Source organism: Asterias rubens, chromosome 16, assembly GCF_902459465.1.
Source record: "Asterias rubens chromosome 16, eAstRub1.3, whole genome shotgun sequence".
NCBI lineage: Eukaryota > Metazoa > Echinodermata > Asteroidea > Forcipulatida > Asteriidae > Asterias > Asterias rubens.
The window spans coordinates 1,621,158-1,640,989 of record NC_047077.1 but is presented as its reverse complement, the minus strand read 5'-3'; the positions used below and the strand labels follow the sequence as shown (position 1 = coordinate 1,640,989).

The 19,832-nt window shown below is 38.5% G+C and overlaps 1 protein-coding gene across 1 annotated transcript in view; it reads left to right on the top strand.

Annotated features, from left to right (window-relative positions):
- LOC117300643 (regulating synaptic membrane exocytosis protein 2-like) overlaps positions 1-19,832 on the top strand; it is a 90,539-nt gene that overhangs the window by 52,520 nt on the left and 18,187 nt on the right. Inside the window, exons 6-14 of the mRNA XM_033784334.1 lie at positions 6,569-6,788; positions 10,633-10,756; positions 11,149-11,237; positions 12,051-12,229; positions 13,131-13,264; positions 13,759-13,924; positions 14,797-15,037; positions 15,896-15,970; positions 19,367-19,513. Coding sequence (XP_033640225.1) covers positions 6,569-6,788; positions 10,633-10,756; positions 11,149-11,237; positions 12,051-12,229; positions 13,131-13,264; positions 13,759-13,924; positions 14,797-15,037; positions 15,896-15,970; positions 19,367-19,513 — 1,375 coding nt within the window. The remainder of the gene's footprint in view (positions 1-6,568; positions 6,789-10,632; positions 10,757-11,148; positions 11,238-12,050; positions 12,230-13,130; positions 13,265-13,758; positions 13,925-14,796; positions 15,038-15,895; positions 15,971-19,366; positions 19,514-19,832) is intronic.

Sequence of the window (19,832 nt, the reverse complement as noted above, 5' to 3'; positions counted from 1 at the left end):
AATGACTTTGTACGTAACATTCTAAGAAACGTGATCTTCAGCTTATTACTCTGGCATTTATAAAAGGTCATATCATTATCCAGTAGGTAGACACATTAGGGGCGTTCATTTACTAGCACATTGTGTCGTTGTGTCCAATGCTGTAATGCAGAGATGCCAAGTTTACAGATCAGCTACATTTAGGTCTGAGATTTTTGAGACTCCCTCTCCCTAAAAAAATTATTATTTTGATTAGGCCATTTTTTAAATTTGGGATTATGGAATCGCTGCCAGAAAAAATCATGTTCTGGAAAAAAGAAAGAAAACAAATCCAAAACATTTTGGAGGTAGCAATATGTGACATTCATACTTGCTCTCATAAAACTTTCTGTGTTTGAAACCCTGAATAATTTAAAGTTTAACCAATCAGTTTCCCTGGTAGTTTAATATTTTAAAATAATGTTAATCGGGGGCCTAATGCTTCTTTGTATAGCACTTTTTCATAGCTATAAATTATCAAGCGTGCCTTACAGTAAGATGAACTTAAATTCTAATAGATATACAAATCAAAAGAGTGACAAGAAAAATGGTCAGTAAACTTCATAATTAGTAAGCTTTCAGACTAAAATTAAGCAATGATGTTTAGATTTGTACCAATCCTGTATAATACCTTTAATTTAAACACCTTCAAATTTTTACTCAATCCAGTGATCGCATTATGTCGCTGACACCATGGATTATATTGCTCTTTGTCCAAAACTCATTCAAATTGACATAAATTTAATCCTGCATTAACAACTCTACAAATATCTGATAATCTTCCTTTTCTCAGAACTTTTTCTGATAATTTTGAAAATTATCATCATACCACGACTAGATTTTGGTTTACATGACCACCTTAGAGTCCTGATTGACTAGTCTATATATTACCACTCAATTCATAACGTCTGTGTAAGGACATCGCCTCGGTATCCCCCGGCAACCAAAATGGCCGGCATAATTTAGGGAACGCATCTCATGCGAACCGGAAACACGGCGTGTTCAAATCCCTCGTAATCTCCATTTTATCATAAATTGAGTCACTAAAAGCATTTTGGGCAAACAATTGAGACAGTCGCTCTCAGCGAGCGAGACATCTAATGAAATTCGCTTTAGATATTTCGCAAGAGGGTTATCCGATAATTTTATTTTATTGGGGCTTTTATTACTGTGTGGTGGAGGATCTGCCATGTATTCGTGACGGACAGACTTTGTTTTGAATATGCGTTAGCAAAGATGTTAAGGATGCAAGCAGGCTGATTTAATGTAACTTGGAATTGAATTATTATCTACAATCATTCACCAAGGCATAGTCACGATTCATGACTATTTCATACTAAATCGTCAAATTGGTTTGTCTTCATTCAAAACAGCACACTGATGGTTATTTATTATTGTCATGTCCAAAAAATCAAGAATCGCATCCCCCAGGTGATCCCCTGGCTGCTGCTTCCGAGGTTGTAACATAAACTTGGGTGTGACCCCTTGCTATGTGGCAGTTACTGGTTGTATGGCACCCCGAGCAAAGATAGTGAAACAATAATAGGGAAACCACAAATTATTTTTTAAATTACCCCTCAGTCTACCTTTGGTTTATTACTTGATATTTAAAATCACAAATCATTTAGCAGACAATTTTTGAAGACAACTTTGGCCCTACAGGCCTGGGCCCAACTTCATTGCTGTGCTTACTGAATCAGCGCTTGCGGAAGCAGGGAATTCTGTGCTTACGTCAAGCATGTTTCTTGGGTTAGCAGGGATTTTTGGCTTGCATACGTACTCCACATTACTTGGCTAGCGCAGAAATTCAGCAGTTGCCGTGCAAGCTCAGAATGGTGGTCGTAAGCGCAGAATTCGGCGGTCAGCAGAGCCATGAAACTTTGCCCCATTTTCAAGGTAGAAATAGAAGTAGAAGGAAGTAGCAATAGAAACTTTAAGATACAATCCAACATATTGAAACACTATAAAAATTCCACCACTGCGTAAAAAAAAAGAAGAGAAAACTAAAATAAGACGGTTGAGCCTTACTCATTGACCGTGCGATAAAAAACTCTCATATTATCTTTAATGAACATTCTGGCTGCACCCCACCCTTAGCACTAGAAGCCTTTACACTATTGCTAATTAAACATAACCGTTTAAGCGTGACGCACTCGGCCTTATGCATGCTCATCCACTGCATCACAGAATTAAGTAATAGTCTTTACATTAAAGGAGCACTCCCACACTTCATAAACATGCTTTTAAACTTTAAAGGAGCAGTCTTTTATTTTGCACTTTCATCACGCTTAAAAAAAAAACCACTTGTGCAATACCAAATATCATGTTATGACAACTGTAAAACTCAAAGGGAACAAATCAAGTGAATAACTGTTTGTTTTTAGTTTTTATTTATTTATTTTATTAGCTTCAAAAACTCTTTTAGAAGCAATCATCAGATCATTTGATTTATGAATTTTCTTTGAATTAAGTTGGCTTCAAAATATGTAACTTACTGAAACTGTTTGTGTTCGTCTGAAATTGGTGTTGTATTTCTAAAGATACAGGATATTTTTGATGGTTCTTCATTTGGTCACCCAAATATGTAATTTTTTAAGCTAAAAACCAAAGCATAACAAATGTTCACAGAATAAGCAGTGAAGGGGGGCTTTGTTGTGCCAGTCAAATGGTCAAATCCAGTGCTGTTTGTATTGAATAGTTATCAAAATTTTTGAATGAACTACAAATTTGCCATACAAAAACCGACAGATTATTTAAATCGTGACATCAAATAATTTTTGAAGTTTATAAAAAATTGCATTTGAAAGGTATCAAATACAGTGGCATTTTACACCATTTTATTTGAGGTTAGAAACTTCTAAGTTTCATCATTTCCTTTTTTCCCCCTTATTGTGGTCATAAAACTGAATTTGACCTTTGCCCCCTCTTTAGAAAATACACAGAATATAAACAATAACAATCCCCCAGTAAGACATTGATGTTATCCAATCGCATGAGACAACGCTAAGCAATTAAATATTACACTCTCCACCATGTTAGGCAATTCTCTCACTAATATCCCCTTACTCATCAATTAAAAGCACAACCACTCAAAGAAATGCCGTTCTCTCCACAGTAAAAAAAGTCCACACACATCATGAGCATTTAATTTACTTCCAATTAAATTTATCACAAGTCCGTACATAAACCTCACAAGGACAGCGGTAAGGGAAATATTGACAATAATGGGCGATGGACTAAAATAATGTTTGAAATATTAATGGAGAGTGTTTGTGGGGGGGGGGGGGGGGGGATGTGAGATAAAGTCTTAGTCATGGAGTGAATGATAATGGGCTGTGGTTGTAGGAGAAAGTTGTTGACTAAAGGGGAGGTCAACACAACACATTATGCAGTGTCTATTTCTATTCTTACATGTATAATACATGTACACTGATTGTCTACTTGGCTATCTAATTGAACCTTAGTGTCATTTTAAAGTGAAGGTTTACGTTTGGTAATCACTCTTAAAGTTAATTGCAGTACAAATCTTAAGCTGAGTGGTTAATTTATAATAAACAAAAGTAAGGAAAAAATACACCAACCATAAACATAAATAAAATAAATGTCAGAGTAACATTCCATTGGAAATGGTACATCTTTGATCATAATTAATTTATTATTACATTTTTCAATTTAAAGATTGAAACAAAATTGACCATAAAAGGTCATCAAGTAAATTACCAAAATTGCAAGGCATTTTCCAGTACATTTGTTTAACCCTTACACCGATGTGTGTAAGTACTGTTTACTTACTACCTTCCTGAGTTTTGTAAAAGAAAATCACAGGCATATTACCGGGGTGGGATTCCATCCCAAGAATAATTATCTAACATCATAAAGTTTGCAACAATCATAATTTGTATATAGGCCTACATACACATATTTGAAAGAATTAGGTGTTTTTTGTCCTCATTTATAGTTTAAACTAATATCATAAAGTTTCCTCACAACAACAAAACAAAAACTGAAATAGGTACAAGTAAACAGAAGTAGAAGAGAGTAACAATAATAAATGCACAGAACTTAGCAGACTACATGTATCTTGACACCTGTCGAGAAATCACTAATCTCTTCCGTTGACACCATTTTTGAAACTCCCCCAACAGCGCATTATCAATGCGTGTCGTGCATATTTTGACGCAAATTTTAAAATGAGTCAGATCAAGATTTGAGCATAAAAAAAGCTTTAAATCAATCAAAATCCCTTCCACAACTCACAAAGGCTGTGTCTTAAACAGCGACTTCGGCTATAGCAACGGCTAGATCACACATGCTGTTCTTCAACACTGGCAGACAAGCTGATCTAGCTGTACATGTAGCTGCAGATGAAGTTGCCATGTCTGAGTTAGTGACTACAGCTACGGCTACAACTGTTACTTAAGGGCGTTGCTATAAGGATGTTTTATACTTCAGTGCATGATGACATAGGGAACCAGCCCGGTAGTCATAGCCATAGCCACTAATTCAGACACAGCCTTATGGAGATCAGTGACAAACATACATGTACTAGTCAGTTCAACACATTTATACTTTGTAGGCATGATATTCTTCCTACTTAAGTCTGTTTTCCAATTTTGTTGCCCTTGCAAGAAAAATTGTGATTTAATAGCCTGAAATGTATAGAGCATACACCATGTACATGTAGGTCAGTCCTTGTATATTCCTAATTTTTCCAAATACCAAAATACTTATATTATGCCTAACTTTGTCACTTCATGAGTTTCAGGACTCACAATCTTCATTCTACCGTAGATTCATATCCATAGAATCATGTTTAGTATCAGAGAGGTTATGACCAGGCTATGAAGAGACACCACCACTGACCTATGACCTGAGTGCACTGCATGCTGGGTAGAAGTCAGTTCTTAGTTGCCATTGGCTGAGATACATTGTTGCTTTTGGGGGATGGTCGCCATGCATGCGTCAAGTGTCCTGCTGCTGTAGTGTGGTCAAATTGCATTTTCCTTTTCTCCCGACTCCCAAACCCCCTCCTACAATTTTTACCATTTCATTTGTAGAAATTGTCATGTTGTTTATCGTTCTCATTGCATTTCCTTTTTTTAAAGATATTTATTGTGTATCTACATGTATTAATCTTGACTGAGGTAGTCTTATGGATGGTGGTCGAATAGAAGGCCAGTTGTGGCCGATGACAGCCATCTGGTGGCCCTCAGACTGTGACCATAGTCCATTTCATAGAGCAGTCCAATTTCATTTATACATAATACCAGTCACAAGTTGTACATGTGACATGGTAGTTTGGCTGGTAACCTAATTATGGTAAGCATAATTTTGTTGTGCTTAGCTACGTTTGTATTCAGGCAGCTTTATGAAATTGGGCCCTGATATGACTGGCCATTTGGCACAGCCTTAGGGTGGTCAGTCTTTAACAATTATCCTCTTAAGCTAAGTCCAATCTGCTTAAGCACAAAAGGTAGCTCAGCAGAAAAATTGCTGACCAGACTGAGGTTACCAGCCAATAGTCTATATCACATGTACAATTTTCACTGGTATCCTGCTCCTGCTAAAAGCAGCTCTTTGAAATTCAGCCTAAATGCCGCCCTATAAAAGCAGCATCCAAAGACTGCCTCACTCAAAATGCATTTCCGACATCATTTATCATCAAAACACCATGGAAATATAAAGCATTATCATGCACCCATTGGCAAGTTGACATTGGTGTTGAAACTGACAATTCACTTTATTTTTAACTTTCACTTTAAATTTCAAGTATGTTTAGTTAAAACTACAATTAGATCCACTGTAGGCCTACTCGTTAGTCTATTAAAGGGCAGGTAGAAAGTGACAAGAAAAAGTCTACAAATCACTTTTGCCCTATGAGCATGTTTTGACAAATTTTGTCATTTTAAAGGCACCTTTAATGAATATTCATTTTGGTTTTTATCCAATGTACACCATTGTGTGTTTAGCACTGTATACTCAGTACTTTCCCAAGTTCTGTGAAAAAAAACCACAGGCATATTACTCGGGTAGGATTCGAACCAACAACAGTGTCATACCAACTAGCTGATGAGTTTCTAAGATTCCATGGTGTTATGATGTCAATACATGGCGATTTCAAATTTTCAAATTTTCAGAGTCAGTTTAGAAACAAAACCAGTGGCCCTGCAGTAACAAATTATTATTCACCTTTTTCACGAGTCAGCGAAATACAGTAGAATAAAGAGAACAGAATTCACGATATCTCTTTATTATTTCAAACTAAACTGATAAGTTTGATTGTTAAACAGAGAATATTCTTGATAAGTTTTTGTATTTTTAAACTCATCTTTTCTTATAACTTGAGAAAACTATTCTGTGTGCGCAGCTTGATTTGTTTCTAAACTGACCATCTTGTTTGTAATGATTATAACAAAATTAAATTTTCTAAATGTTTTTCATTTATCTTTGATTTAAATCTGTATCCTACTATTTGCATCATTTGAATCTTATATAATCACTTTGAATCCACTAACCTTTGACCTCAATAATGTTCCTCATGAATATTCAGCACCCGGTCACATGGGCAGCTGACCTTGACAACAACAGATTCATCGGTCACATGATACTGAAGAAGAGCCAGGGAGACACAATGACACCTCAGGATTCCAGCGCAATTTTGGGGTTACAGGTCAAAGGTGGCAAGATGAAGGAAGCCGGCAAGCTCGGAGCGTTCATCTCAAAGGTCAAGCGAGGGAGCATTGCGGACACTGTTGGTCATCTACGAGCAGGTATGTATAAGAATGCAACCATGTTCCTAGGGGTGGTCGATCTCGCTGCAAAATTCTTTTTCGTTCTCAGCGTGGGCTTGCCACTCATAACCCAATGGCCCAATTTCAAAGAGCTGCTTATAAGCAAAAAAAATAGCTGATCACACAATTATGCTTACTATGTAGATAAAGGTTGCCAACTAAACTACATTGTACCATATCACATGTAAAATGTGCAACTAGTATCCTGCTTGTTTTTGCTTAGCAGATTATTGGTAAGCATAGTTCTCTGCTAAAGCAGCTGTATGAAATTTGGCACTGATATTGGTTTAATAAAATGTGCTATAATATGAGACATTTTAATTAAGCCTGTGGCTGATCTATGCGAACACTTGTATGGTAAATCGAAAAAGAGGCATCAAGTCAAAGAGCGACTGGTCCTCTCTCATTCTGCGGCTCTTGTTACATCTCTAACTGTAAGCAGTTTAGGGTGACCTTGGCAATGAAAATGGCATGGGGCTATGTAAAAGGAGTAATACTTCACAAGTAGTCACATACATGGCCTACAGGACTGTGACAATTATATGTTAGTGTCACTCTTAACCCATGGCCCAATTTCATAGAGCTGCTTAAAAGCACAAAAAGTAGCTAAGCACAAAATTATGCTTACTAGATTAAGGTTACCAACTAAACTACTATATGACATGTAGAATGTGCAACTAGTATCCTGCTTGTTTTTGCTTAGCAGAATATAAGTTCTCTGCTGAAGCAGCTCCATGAAATTGGGCATTTGTATTGGTTCAATAAAATTTGACCCTGTAGCATTTGTCAGTTACACTCCATTATCTGTACACCTTAGCACGACAGTCATTTTGAGTACATTTATCTGTTATAACAGCTCTGACTACACCCCATGGCATCCCTAATCTACCTCGTTCGTCCATTTCTGCTCTAAATATTACACTGTGAACTTCACATGAACCGCTCTTTATATCACCCACTATTGCCTTCCCTAGAGCCGGAAAAAAGGACGGTCACAGCCGACGTAAAAGAGTTCATATAAAGCCCGGTTCATACTTCATGCGAATGCGAAGTGAAATTGACGTGAATTTGACGTCACAACCCTCCTTTCGCAGCGATATTCGCAAGTGAGTCGAGCAGAGTTCAACCGCTGCGAAATATTCATTGCGAATTTGTGATGTCGACATTCGCTTCGCATTCACATTCGCAGTTAGTATGAACCGGGCTTTACTCTGGTCGCTTGTTTGCATTCCGCAAAGAAAATATTTCATCATTGATTTTTAGTCAAAAAAGTTTATTCCACTCCTCTGGCTCACAAAAAACATATCATAAAGCGATTGTACATGTTTGGTGTTTCAGAGAGTATGCATTCCAATCCTCTAGATTGCAAAAAAATGTCATAAAGGGATGGTACATCATCGGTTATTGGATGAGTACATTCGAGCCAATCCTCTAGTTTTCATCATTGCCTAAACTAAACAACAGCTTTTCCTATGTGATTCCTAATCCTATACATTGTCTTTAAAGACACTGGACACTATTGATCATTGTCAAAGACTAGTCTTCACAGTTGGTGTATCTCAACATATGCATAAAATAACTAACCTGTGAAAATTTGAGCTCAGCCGGTCATTGAACTTGCGAGATAATAATGAAAGAAAAAACACCCTTGTCACACGAAGTTGTGTGCGTTGATTTCGAGACCTCAAGTTCTAAATCTGAGGTCTCAAAATCGAATTCTTGAAAAATTACTTCTTTCTCGATAGTGTCCACTGCCTTTAAGTTTGTACGATGTACATATGCACACCATCTTATAATGAACTTATGCACTAATGTATAGGCACAAACATCAACTACATGTTATAAATGTCAAAGTGGATCATGTGAATGGCTGCGTTGTTGCGTGTTACGAATGGACAGTGATTGATCGCGCACACCAGTTCCCGTGGGAAGGTTGAAATTGCTTTTTATTGCAGTCCACAAAATATAAAGTAGCTGAAAAATGTTTAGTCATATAGTAGCAATTATATAGACTACTTTGGGTTAAAACAATTTTTGGGAATCGCCTGATTTGTTCCTATTCATTGTTTCTTTAATTAAAGCTGCTCTCATTTGGAAAGAAATTGTAATAAATTATTAGAGCTCTTTGCAGGGGCACATCCTCTTTTGAAGTTGTGTTTTATTGTTTTTAGTGTTGTGAGAAAAAATGGATCCACAAAAGTGAGTAGCACTGTGACCTGTAGGCCTGAAGATACTCGTGTAGAGAAGATGATGGAGTAATGTTAAGTTTTAAACATGTGAGGAAAATCCCAAGTGGGGGACCTACTTAATCAGGGCCCAATTTTATGGACCTCTCTCCATATGAAATTAGACCCGGGTTTTGACTGAAGACCCAATCCTTGCAAGGCTCTGGTCCAAGTAGGGATTAAGGCAGGCAAGAAACCATAAAACATATCACAAACAATCATAGGTTATCATAGTACATCTAAAAAAAGGTTTAGATACTGCTTTTGGCAAATTTTAATATTTAGTTTGGGTTTGAACAAAGAAAAATTGACGGGATTAGGACTTGAACCAACAACCTCTGGATTAACGGAACAGTGCTTTACCAACTAATAATTGAGAGGAAAAATTCCATAACATGTTTGCCCTTACACATGCAACTTTCTAGCTTGTTCTAACCTCCAACTATGGGGTGAAAATGACTTTCATCACTCAAGTGTGGATGTTGTGATAATGGGTCTTGAATGTTCATGTTGCCACGGTAACAGACGATCACTTACCCATCACGAGAGCGTAAACCTGCAATGATTGTTTTGTTTGTAGGGTTCATTTGACACGGATGATGAGGTTTTATAAGTAGTCCCCTGGTTGCCATGGAAACTGGTAATAAAACTTCCCGTCCACACATCAATTATGTAGCGGTAGATTACGGCCCGTGCTCGAGCAGTCATCGCCGCTTCGCAATCAATTATTTTGTGAAGTATTCAGTAGGTCATCTTTTACTCCTGTGAGAAAACTGTTCAAAAGTTGGTTTTTATTTTGGATCAAATACGAATTAACCCGGTGTAGTTTTCTAGGTGTTTTTACAACCAGGAAACTTCATGATTGTTTCAATAGGTATTAAATTTGCATCGGGGATAAAGATTATTCGTTCAGTACTTTCCTGAGTTCTGTGATAACAAAATCACATGCACATTATTACTCGGTGGCAATCGAACCCATGACCTTTGTCTATACCAACTAGTAGACTACTAAGATTGCTTGGGTGCTGGAGGTAGTCCAAATCCTATGTTTAAGCAGCGGGTACCGCAACGATTTAATGCATGTAGCTAATAATTGATTGTTGTTAGATGATGTCTACAAATTTGAAAAGTTGTTGTTGTTGTTGCTGTTGTTGTTTTTAAAACAGATTTAGAGTTAGCTGTTGCAAAATGCTTACCAACCAAAAGGGTATAAATGCACACAAAATGCTAATGGCCTGAATTTTTGACCCCAGCCTGCCAGCAGAGTCTTTATCGAAGGCTAGATGTTAATGCTTTTAAACACGTCATTTAGCCTTGGAGAATTGAAGCTAGCTAAGGTCAAAACATCAGGCCATTTACTAATTTTTTTCAATTTAATAATTGAAGAGCATTTTTGTTCTTACTTTTTTTTCAAGAGACAATAACTGATATGGATCATGGGTTTTTGACAGGATTTTTCATAATTGGGGGGGGGGGGGGGAGGGGGGTCATTCTGGACCCAAATGTTTCAACTTTGCCTGAAGCATGATGAATTGAAACAAAGTTCTCTTAATGTTTGTCTCTTGATTCACGTTAAGTTTTAAATTTTGACTGTACAGGTGACGAGGTACTCTCCTGGAACGGACAAAACCTACAAGGGAAAGATTTCAATGAAGTCTACACCGTCATCTTTGAGTCTAAGAGCGAACCTCAGGTGGAACTGTATGTGGCTAGACCAATGGGGTAAGATCAACTCATTATTGAGTTCTTGGAAGCATGTTACTCGAATGGGATTCGAACCCACGGCCTTTGCAGTTCTAGTAGATGTCTTACCAACTAGACAACAGAGATTGCCTGGTTGCTAGAGGCAGCTCGAATCCTACATTTTAGGAACGGGTACCGCAATGATTTAATAGATGTCTGACTTGGTCCGTTAACAGCGCCAGCCACCAACCTGGTCATTACCAAGCAGTGAAGACCGGGTCCTCGCACTTTTATTCCCTAAATAGTAATAACCTTAATCTCCTGCTGTGGCAGTCTTTGTTCTGTTCCGTCATGCCCAGTGATCAACTTCAAGTTTAATATCACAAATAGTTCAAGATATATATATTTTGTTTAATGTTTGATTTCTTCAGGAGTGACACAGACCAGACGACAAGAGAGAAGATCGCTCAGCAATTCCGATCCAATCGGCCAGATTCCATCACTAAACGATCAAGTCAAAGTAAGAAATTTTATCTCTCAACAAAAACTGTTTTCTTGTGTCTTGTAAAACAATTTCACTGTCGAGTTGGACACAATAATTGTTTCGTGAAATGAGTTTCTTCTTATTTCAAGAATATAAATTTGTTGGCAGTCTATGGTTACCAGACCTACCAACTCTCTGACTCTGTAGAAAGTTTCCTGAAAATAACTAGTATTTGAAATCATCCAGGAGTAGGGAAAGTTTGTACCTATTATCTTGATTGTAGTTATAAATATTATATCCCTATTTGTTGTGCAAATCTCCCTGATAGCAGATGCAAATGTAGGCAGCTCTGTTTAATGCTTAGCCGTATCTGAATCAACTGTAGCTTCTTTAATCTACATCTTACTTATTCTGAAATTGTAAAAAAAGTTTGTGTTTATAGTTGCATGTTATGCTTTAATGGTCTTTGTTGGAAACCATGAAGAACGCTGCCAATGGTAGAAAAATTGCCTCTATGCCCCCTGGTCATTGCCTTGGTGCCCTTGAAATGCTCCAGGAGAAATTTAAAATTACCTCATAAATCAAAAGGGTGCCCTTTACCAAGGAGAAAATGCCTTGGTGTTCTTGCCCCTTTCAAAAATGAAGCATGTACAGGTCTCCATGTTACTATAGGCATTCTTTGCTTATACAAAGCTAGCGTAGAAATTTGGTGCTTGCCCTGCACCGAAGAATGGTGATGGCAAGTGCTCACAGAAGTCTGCGGCAAGGAAAGCTATAAAACGTGACCCTGTTGTGATCCTGTTTGTTGTTACCTTACTTGCCGAGTCTATTACGTTGTAAGATGTGTAGGTGTTTCTGTTTGTGCCTGTACAGGCTCCAGTGGCTATGAGTCCACAACTAAACACAAAGAAGAAGAAGAGATACCACCTCAGGTACGACATAAGAGACCCTCAGTGACCATCACATCACCGGGTAGTCCTGGTATGACTAGACGTAATGGATCACCGCTGGTTCATGGAGAGCTACAGGTTCGTCAATTTCAATTCAATTCAACAACATTTATTTCCAATTCACATAATATGTGTGCCGGTTGTATACAAAATGGTGATTTACATTCGAACAGAATACACTAATGATACTGTTTTATAGTAGGAATGAGGCAGAGTTAGTGAAATGGAGGCAACCCCCGGTAAGCCTTTGCTTGATTCGGTAATGCCATACAGGACAAGACAGACAGACAACAAACACAAAAGGCAAAAACATTTACAGACATTCAGACAGACAAACTCAAAATTAGCAAACTTCAAAATCAATAGCATTGAGTAAGTTAGAGTGTGCACCATGGTAAACTCAGGGTTGACTATTTAGACTCTAACACAGGGTGGTCGACCGTTAGTTGACTACCTGTGGTCGACCATTTGGAACCAGCCTCAGGACCAAGGTTTCTTCACTGTTCCATGCTAACATGTGTAAAGCGCAGAAGAGAAAAAGCGGAAGGCAATGGAAGTGTTGAATACCATGGTACCCATGTTTGACTATACATTAGGCTTCCAAACGAGTTGTTTGAGTGAGTGTGTCACTGCGCATGTGTGTTGCTAGTCAGTGGTCAATCAAGTCGACTAAGTGAATGCACTCGAACTTGCTCCTTGTTGCCCTTATAATAAGAAATGTTTTGGGGTTAAACAAAGACAAAATTGACTGGGGCCGGATTTGAACCAAGGACCTCCGGACTAACATGCCGGCGTTCTTTGTTGGCGGTCTCTCTATTTTGTCAATATACTTGTTCTACCTGTGAGGGCAGAGATTGTTCTTGTCATTGATTTAGCTTATTAGCTCATATCTGTTGCATAGGCTGTATACTCCCCATGTCCCCAAGGCTTGGGTTAGCATAACTGACTTATGAGGACTTTTGGTTTGTCTTGATTTCAGATGAAGTTGTGGTACGACAATGCTAGCTACCAGATAGGTGTAACAATACTCAGTATACAAGGACTACAGCCGAGAGAGAAGACTGGAGACCTGCGGAATCCTTATATTAAGATGTACCTACTTCCAGATAGGAGGTAAGAAACACAGTTTAGGCCGTGTCTGAATTGGACGCTACAGCTGACTTTCCGTGTCATTATGCATTGAGGTATAGACTCATTGTAAAATGTGCAGCGCACTTGCACATGATCTCCTGTCTGCCATTTTGGGGGTCATTGGAGAGTTACTGCATCTGTACATGTACATGTATATGGCCCCAAAATGTGGAATAAGCTTCCTACAGTCAGAAACTTGCCTCAGTCAGTCACTTGCCTCATTCAAGACACTCCTTAAAGCTCACCTGTTCTAGCAGACTTACTAACCGTTCAACTGTGCCTCAGTGCCTTAGAAGAGACTTTTTTACTTTTGCACCTACATTTGTACAAATGACCTTTGATTGATTGATTGATTTGATTGCATCACAAAACTGAATTTGGTTGTTGTGAAAGGCCCTTAAACTAATCACTAAAATAATAATTGTGTCAAATTTATGTAATTCCTGATTTTTGGTATGTTTATTCTGTTTCCTTAGCGATGAGAGTAAAAGACGCACTAAAACTCTCCACAAAACTCTCAATCCCAAGTGGAACCAGACCTTCCTGTATGGGCCGCTCAAGAGGTCAGAGTTCAAAGGTAACACGCTGGAGGTCACGGTCTGGGACTTTGAACACTATGGTGCTAAAGAATTTATGGGGGAGGTGAGTAGATTTAATATTAATAATAGTAATTGTCCAATCTTTGCCACAGTCTCCTGACGATGACTAGAGCAAGCAAGTTGAAACGTTGAGACCAATTAAGAAATCACTTTGCGGTAGTGAAATTAACAACAGGAATTCCCCTCGATTCACTAAAGCTAAAGTATTAGTCTTGGCCTATTTCCTATCTTCTGCTCAGGTAGTACTTAATAAACAGGACAGTTCTTTTAAAAACTGAGAAGTCTCAGTTAACATGGGCTTTGTCCATGTACACAGTTCTCCAGAAATCTCCCGGGGACAGAATTTCCTGTCACACCGGCTTGTTGCTTTGGAGGTTGTAGGTTCATACCCTGCTCTAGTAAATTTGTCTTCGTTCAACCCCAAATTGATTAAAATTCACCCAGTCAGTTTGCCACGTGTTTTCTTAACGGTTGTATGGCTTCTGACTGGCCACCCCTCAACAAAGATAATGACTAATAGGAAGACCGCCAACATAGGGGCTATATACATGTGGCTCAGTTGGTAGAGGGCCAGCATGTTAATAATAATAAACATTAGTATCAAAGTCTTATATAGCGCACGTATCTACCAAATAAGGTACTCAAGGTGCTGAGTATATACAAACTTTCAGAAGAAGGGTTATTGCAGTGATGAATTTTGAGACCCAATTATTTAGCACCTTATAAGGGTTTACAAGGTGCTACGGTGCATACAGCAGCCACAGCCAGGAACACCAGGACGAACCCCTTCTCTTTTCGATAAGTGCACTGGGTTCTTTTACATGTGTTACATGGGACCATCCGGAGGTCGTTGGTTCAAGAACCACTCTAGTCAATTTGTGTTCATTCAACCCCAAATGGTTTCTTTTCTACCAGGTGATGTTAAATCTTGAGAACTCCCCATTGGACGATGAGCCTCACTTGTACGCACTCCGTAGCCACAATAAGCAAGTCCCTCTTCCCTTGGCTTCCCCGGTACCCGCCCGCCATCAGATGAAACACTCACATCGTAACAGCGACACAGGGAGCAGGGAGCAGATATCATCACCAGCCTCCGTCGGCCGAGTCACGGATAGCGAGTTCTCGGACTACGACGATGGTATTGGTGTTGTGACAGGTGAGAATCTTGTATTGGAATTGATACAATCAAGTTTAGGGTATTCAAGAAAACCCATCATTCGTGGACATGTTTGGTAATTGTCAAAGACCAGTTGTCTCACTAGGTGTACATCCCAACATATGCATAAAATAACAAACCTGTGGAAAATAGGGCTCAGTTGGACATCAAAGTTGCTAGAGAATAATAAAAGAAGAAAAAAAACACCCTTTTTGAACAAATTTGTGTGCTTTCAGGTGCTCGAGAAAAGCTTGAGGCCTCAAGTCTTTTATTATTTGAGTGAGAAATTACCTCTTTCTCAAAAACTATGTTACTTCAAAAACTTGTTACATTTTTTTTGCTAACAATTATTGTGTCCAGTGCCTTTAAGTTTGCAAGTATTGAATGAGTAACCCTACATGTGCGCAAGTGTTCTCTTTCCAAGCTATAATTGTCCCTTGTGTCATAAATTGATTAAATGAGAGGCAGGGAAATTGCTTTCGCAATTCACATGAAACATGAACTGGGTTAAAATGTACTACTAATCATTGATGGATAGTTTGAAATCTACTTTTTAACTTAATTGACTAAAAAATAAGTACATTTTATTGTTATCATGTACATGTACACGTACTGCTGGTTATGAAACTAAGAACGCCTCATAAGGAAACCTGCAGCTCCAAAGCCTGAGGAAACCTGTAGGCAAGGGTGCTTGCTATATCTTATAAATAGGACTTCTTCAACTGGTGATTTGAAGTGACTAACACAAAGGAAAAACTTTCCCTGGTTTCATTCTAACATTCCTTCTGCATCCCTATGACATCCTAACTGGTACCCTTCCCTGATCTAACGTCATTTAATATCTGCACCATATCATAGGATCATCTGTTGTTGGCGTCGGTGATGGTGCCTCTTCGCTTGGTGAGCGTTGCTGTACGCCACCAGTGAACGAAGGTGACTAGCCAATCACATTGTGGCATCTCACCCCTGACCCTAACACTCTCCTAATCCGTAACTCTCACCTCTAGATAGGAACCCCATAATTTTATACCTTCCCATTTTTGTTGAATCAACATTATAGGCCGTACGGAATAAGACGTCACCACTCAAATACCTGCCCCACGACATGGCATTTGTGAGTGTGTGCGTGTGGGTTTGCGTACCTATGCCGTAGAAATCAAACTGGGAATGCTGCGTGCTTCGTTGATATACATGTTGAGATGCGCATATGGCTTGCCTACAAGACACAGTCTATTTTTTTATGACATTGAGGACCAGTTTTTATGATATCACCCCAAATATTGTTTTGTTTGAGATTAACACTGAAAAAAAGCGGGGTCATAACTTTGACATGTCGGTGTGACAAGGGCCCAATTTCATAAGGCCTGTAAGCACAAAAACTTGCTGAGCACAGAATAGTATCGCAAAGCAGAAACTGGTTATCTGACACGCCTAATACATAAAGTTTGCATTGTTGTCGCTGGTGCCCCACATAATTGTCAACTTAGCAAAACATTTTTGTTATAAAGTATTTTCTGCTTAACATCTTTTTGAAATAGGGCCCAGGTCTGGGATAAAGATTATTATTTGGTTTTACCTATACAGTGATTTTTTTTTTATCCTAAGTCTTTTGAGCAAAACACAGACATTAATCAGGTGGGATTTGAACCACATCAGCGTATGGGTAAAACCAAATATTCTGATTCCTAATGCAAATTAAAAATCCATTAACCCGTTGCATTACCAGCTGCTAAAATATTGAATTTAAACTAGTTCTAGCTACCAGGCAATCTCAGTGGTCTAGAGGTTGGCAAAGGTTGTAGGTTCGAATCCCACCCGAGTAATATTCCTGCTTTTATTTTCCCATGACTCAGGAAAGCACTGAGTATGTACAGTGCTTAAGAAACATGAGGAAAACCAAATAAAACAATGAACTTTTACTGGTCCTAAATCTTTTAAATGACTTTTTTCAAACTGAAGTTACTAACACAAATGAAGATCTGAAGGTTTACTGTTTTCCTTTAACTTTCCCTGGATTCATCCTAACATTCCTTCTGCATCCCTATGACATCCTAACTGGTACCCTTCCCTGATCTAACGTCATTTAATATCTGCACCATATCATAGGATCATCTGTTGTTGGCGTCGGTGATGGTGCCTCTTCGCTTGGTGAGCGTTGCTGTACGCCACCAGTGAACGAAGGTGACTAGCCAATCACATTGTGGCATCTCACCCCTAACCTTAAACCTTCACGTTTAGATCTGTAGATAGAAATTTCATAGTATTATTGTTTTGTTGCATCAGCACTTTTCTTTTCTGCCATCAGTAACCAGTGTTTATGATATCATCCTAAATATTATTTCATTTGAAGATGCAGTGCTCAATTTTGGCTCTATCAGCTAAGTTCCTAGTTGATGATACACGTATCTACCCGTACATTTGTAACCCTGTTTCAGTCCCAGGTATGCCAGGAGTAGGTGGCAATAAACTCCTGGTGGCAGTAGCCAGTAGCCCCCTCTCCCAGTGCATTTCGCTCTATCAGCCAGGCTCCTAGTGGATAATATACTTAAGGCCTGTGAAGGCTGGGGTAACCCTGTTTCAGCCCCAGTAGTGGGTGGCAATAAGCTCATTGTGGTAGTAGCCCTCTCCTAGTGCATTCACAGCCAGGCTCCTAGTGGATGATGCCCATGCCTACGTCCTTAAAAGCCTATGAAGGGGGTAACCCTTGCCTTGCTACCTCATAAAATTAATATTAACAAAAATCATCACTTCTAACATTTCCTTTCTTGGACAATTTCAAGTACGACCTCAAATCAAAGCTCATGTGTGACCTGTCTGTATGGTTAGACTTACAAACGTAATTGAATCTGTTTTGCTGGAGCACTGAGTATGCATCTTGAAACTTTTGTACATTTCACTGTTTATTTATTTCTTTCCCTCGCTTGATGTTTATTTTGCTATCATTTAAAAAAACAATATTTTTTTTAAAATGATTAATTATCATATCCTTTATTCAATTCCAGCTACTTCATTTTAAAATAGATTTTGAGTTTTAGTGATTGTCATTTTATCCCCTTTTAATTGTAAGACATTTGGGGTACCCATTTCCTTTTTTTGTGTTTTAGGAATTGTCTGGCGTTTTCATATTTGTTCACTTGTTTTGTAGCTGTTTATTGTCTTCCAAAGCTTTGTTATTGTCATTGAGCGGCCAACTCTCCCTGATTTCCCCAGACAGTGAAAATCAAACCAATCTTTCCATGTTCCGATAAACAAATTTAAAAGGCTCCCTGGAAACTGTTATTGAGAGTGTATTTTCTAAATTTCTCGAACTATTTGGGGTGTTTTGAACCTAAAATCTTATTGAGGTGTTTCAAAATAATGTATACTCTTTTTAAAAGTCTTTGTCAGAAAACAAAATGTTCCTTGCTGATTTGTGTTGCCTTGGTACATCCCAAAGTCAATGGTATTTTTTGAGTGACAATGTCCTCTTGTGATAACATGTATATTTTGGGTTGTACTGGCGACACTTTTTTTGAGTACTTAACTTGGACCAGACGTGTGCGATACAGAATACAACAACTAAATTGTATGTACATGATGTAGGACCTTCTAAAGTATTGAAATAGTTCGTTTTTAATGTTACTTTTTCTTACAGTGATGTGACTCTACAAATATGCAAAATTTCAACTAAGTAAACACAATGCACCTGCAAAAGTCCAGCCTTGCTTGCTAAGTAGTCTGTGTGCACATCACATACAGCACGCAATTACTTAGCTATACAGTAGTTTTACTACACTAATTTGAGTAAAAACTCAAGACTAACATTTGATTTTCTCAGACTATAGAGACAGTTACTACATGTATGTCAAATGGTTTAGGGCAAGCCTTTTGTATCCTACGTAGCAACCTCCGCATGAGCAAACCCTGGTTGGCCTACCGTTTTGCCATACACATCCATTCAGATAGTGTATGGTTGTTCATAACCGTCTCTTACGTAACTACGCAAAAGCTTGCCCCTAATCATGTGACATAGCAACTCTCTCGAAAGTCAGAGGAATTCAAATTTAAGTGGTAACTTGTGATCAAGCACGTCATTGTACAAGACAATATTTAAATGTACGGCACAAATGGCTTAGTAGCAAAGGTTTCCAGTGGCTGACTTCGCAAGACAAATTGTCAGTATTACCATAGTGATTTGCATTGTGACATCACAATTTACAATGTACTTAGCAACTACGATGGACTTGCAGTTAAGATCAATCTTAGCTCTTTGTGAAATTGGCCCCATGTGCCTTTAAAGCTCAAGAATGTTGAAGGAAACTCATGGTTTTAATATTGGTTGTCCTGCAGGCTCTTCTGTTGTTGGGGTTGGAGACGGTGCAAGTGTTTCATCTCTTGGTAGTAGTTGCAGTCCACCACCGGCGAGCGAAGATGATAGGCCACTCAATGATCAAGACTACCCAAGATCACCCACGGCTCAACGACGTTCTGGTATTGGTTAGTTAACTCGCTTAATTTACATCTTCAGGATACTCGATGTTAAACAATTTCAAAACTATTCATTTTGCGTTTTGCCAACACATGTACACATATGCACCTTTGTGTGTTAGCACTGTATCATCATCATCACTGGTTTTAAGGCAGTTTTCCATTTAAAAAACATGTGTCCCTCATGAGCTTCTCTCCACCCAGGGGTAAATGGGTACCTGTGAGGGCAGAGATGGTTTTTGTGATTGATTAAGTCAAGTAGCGCTTGTTGCACGGGCTGTATACTCCCCAGGGAGCTAAGATGGTTTAAGTAATGTATTAAATGGCC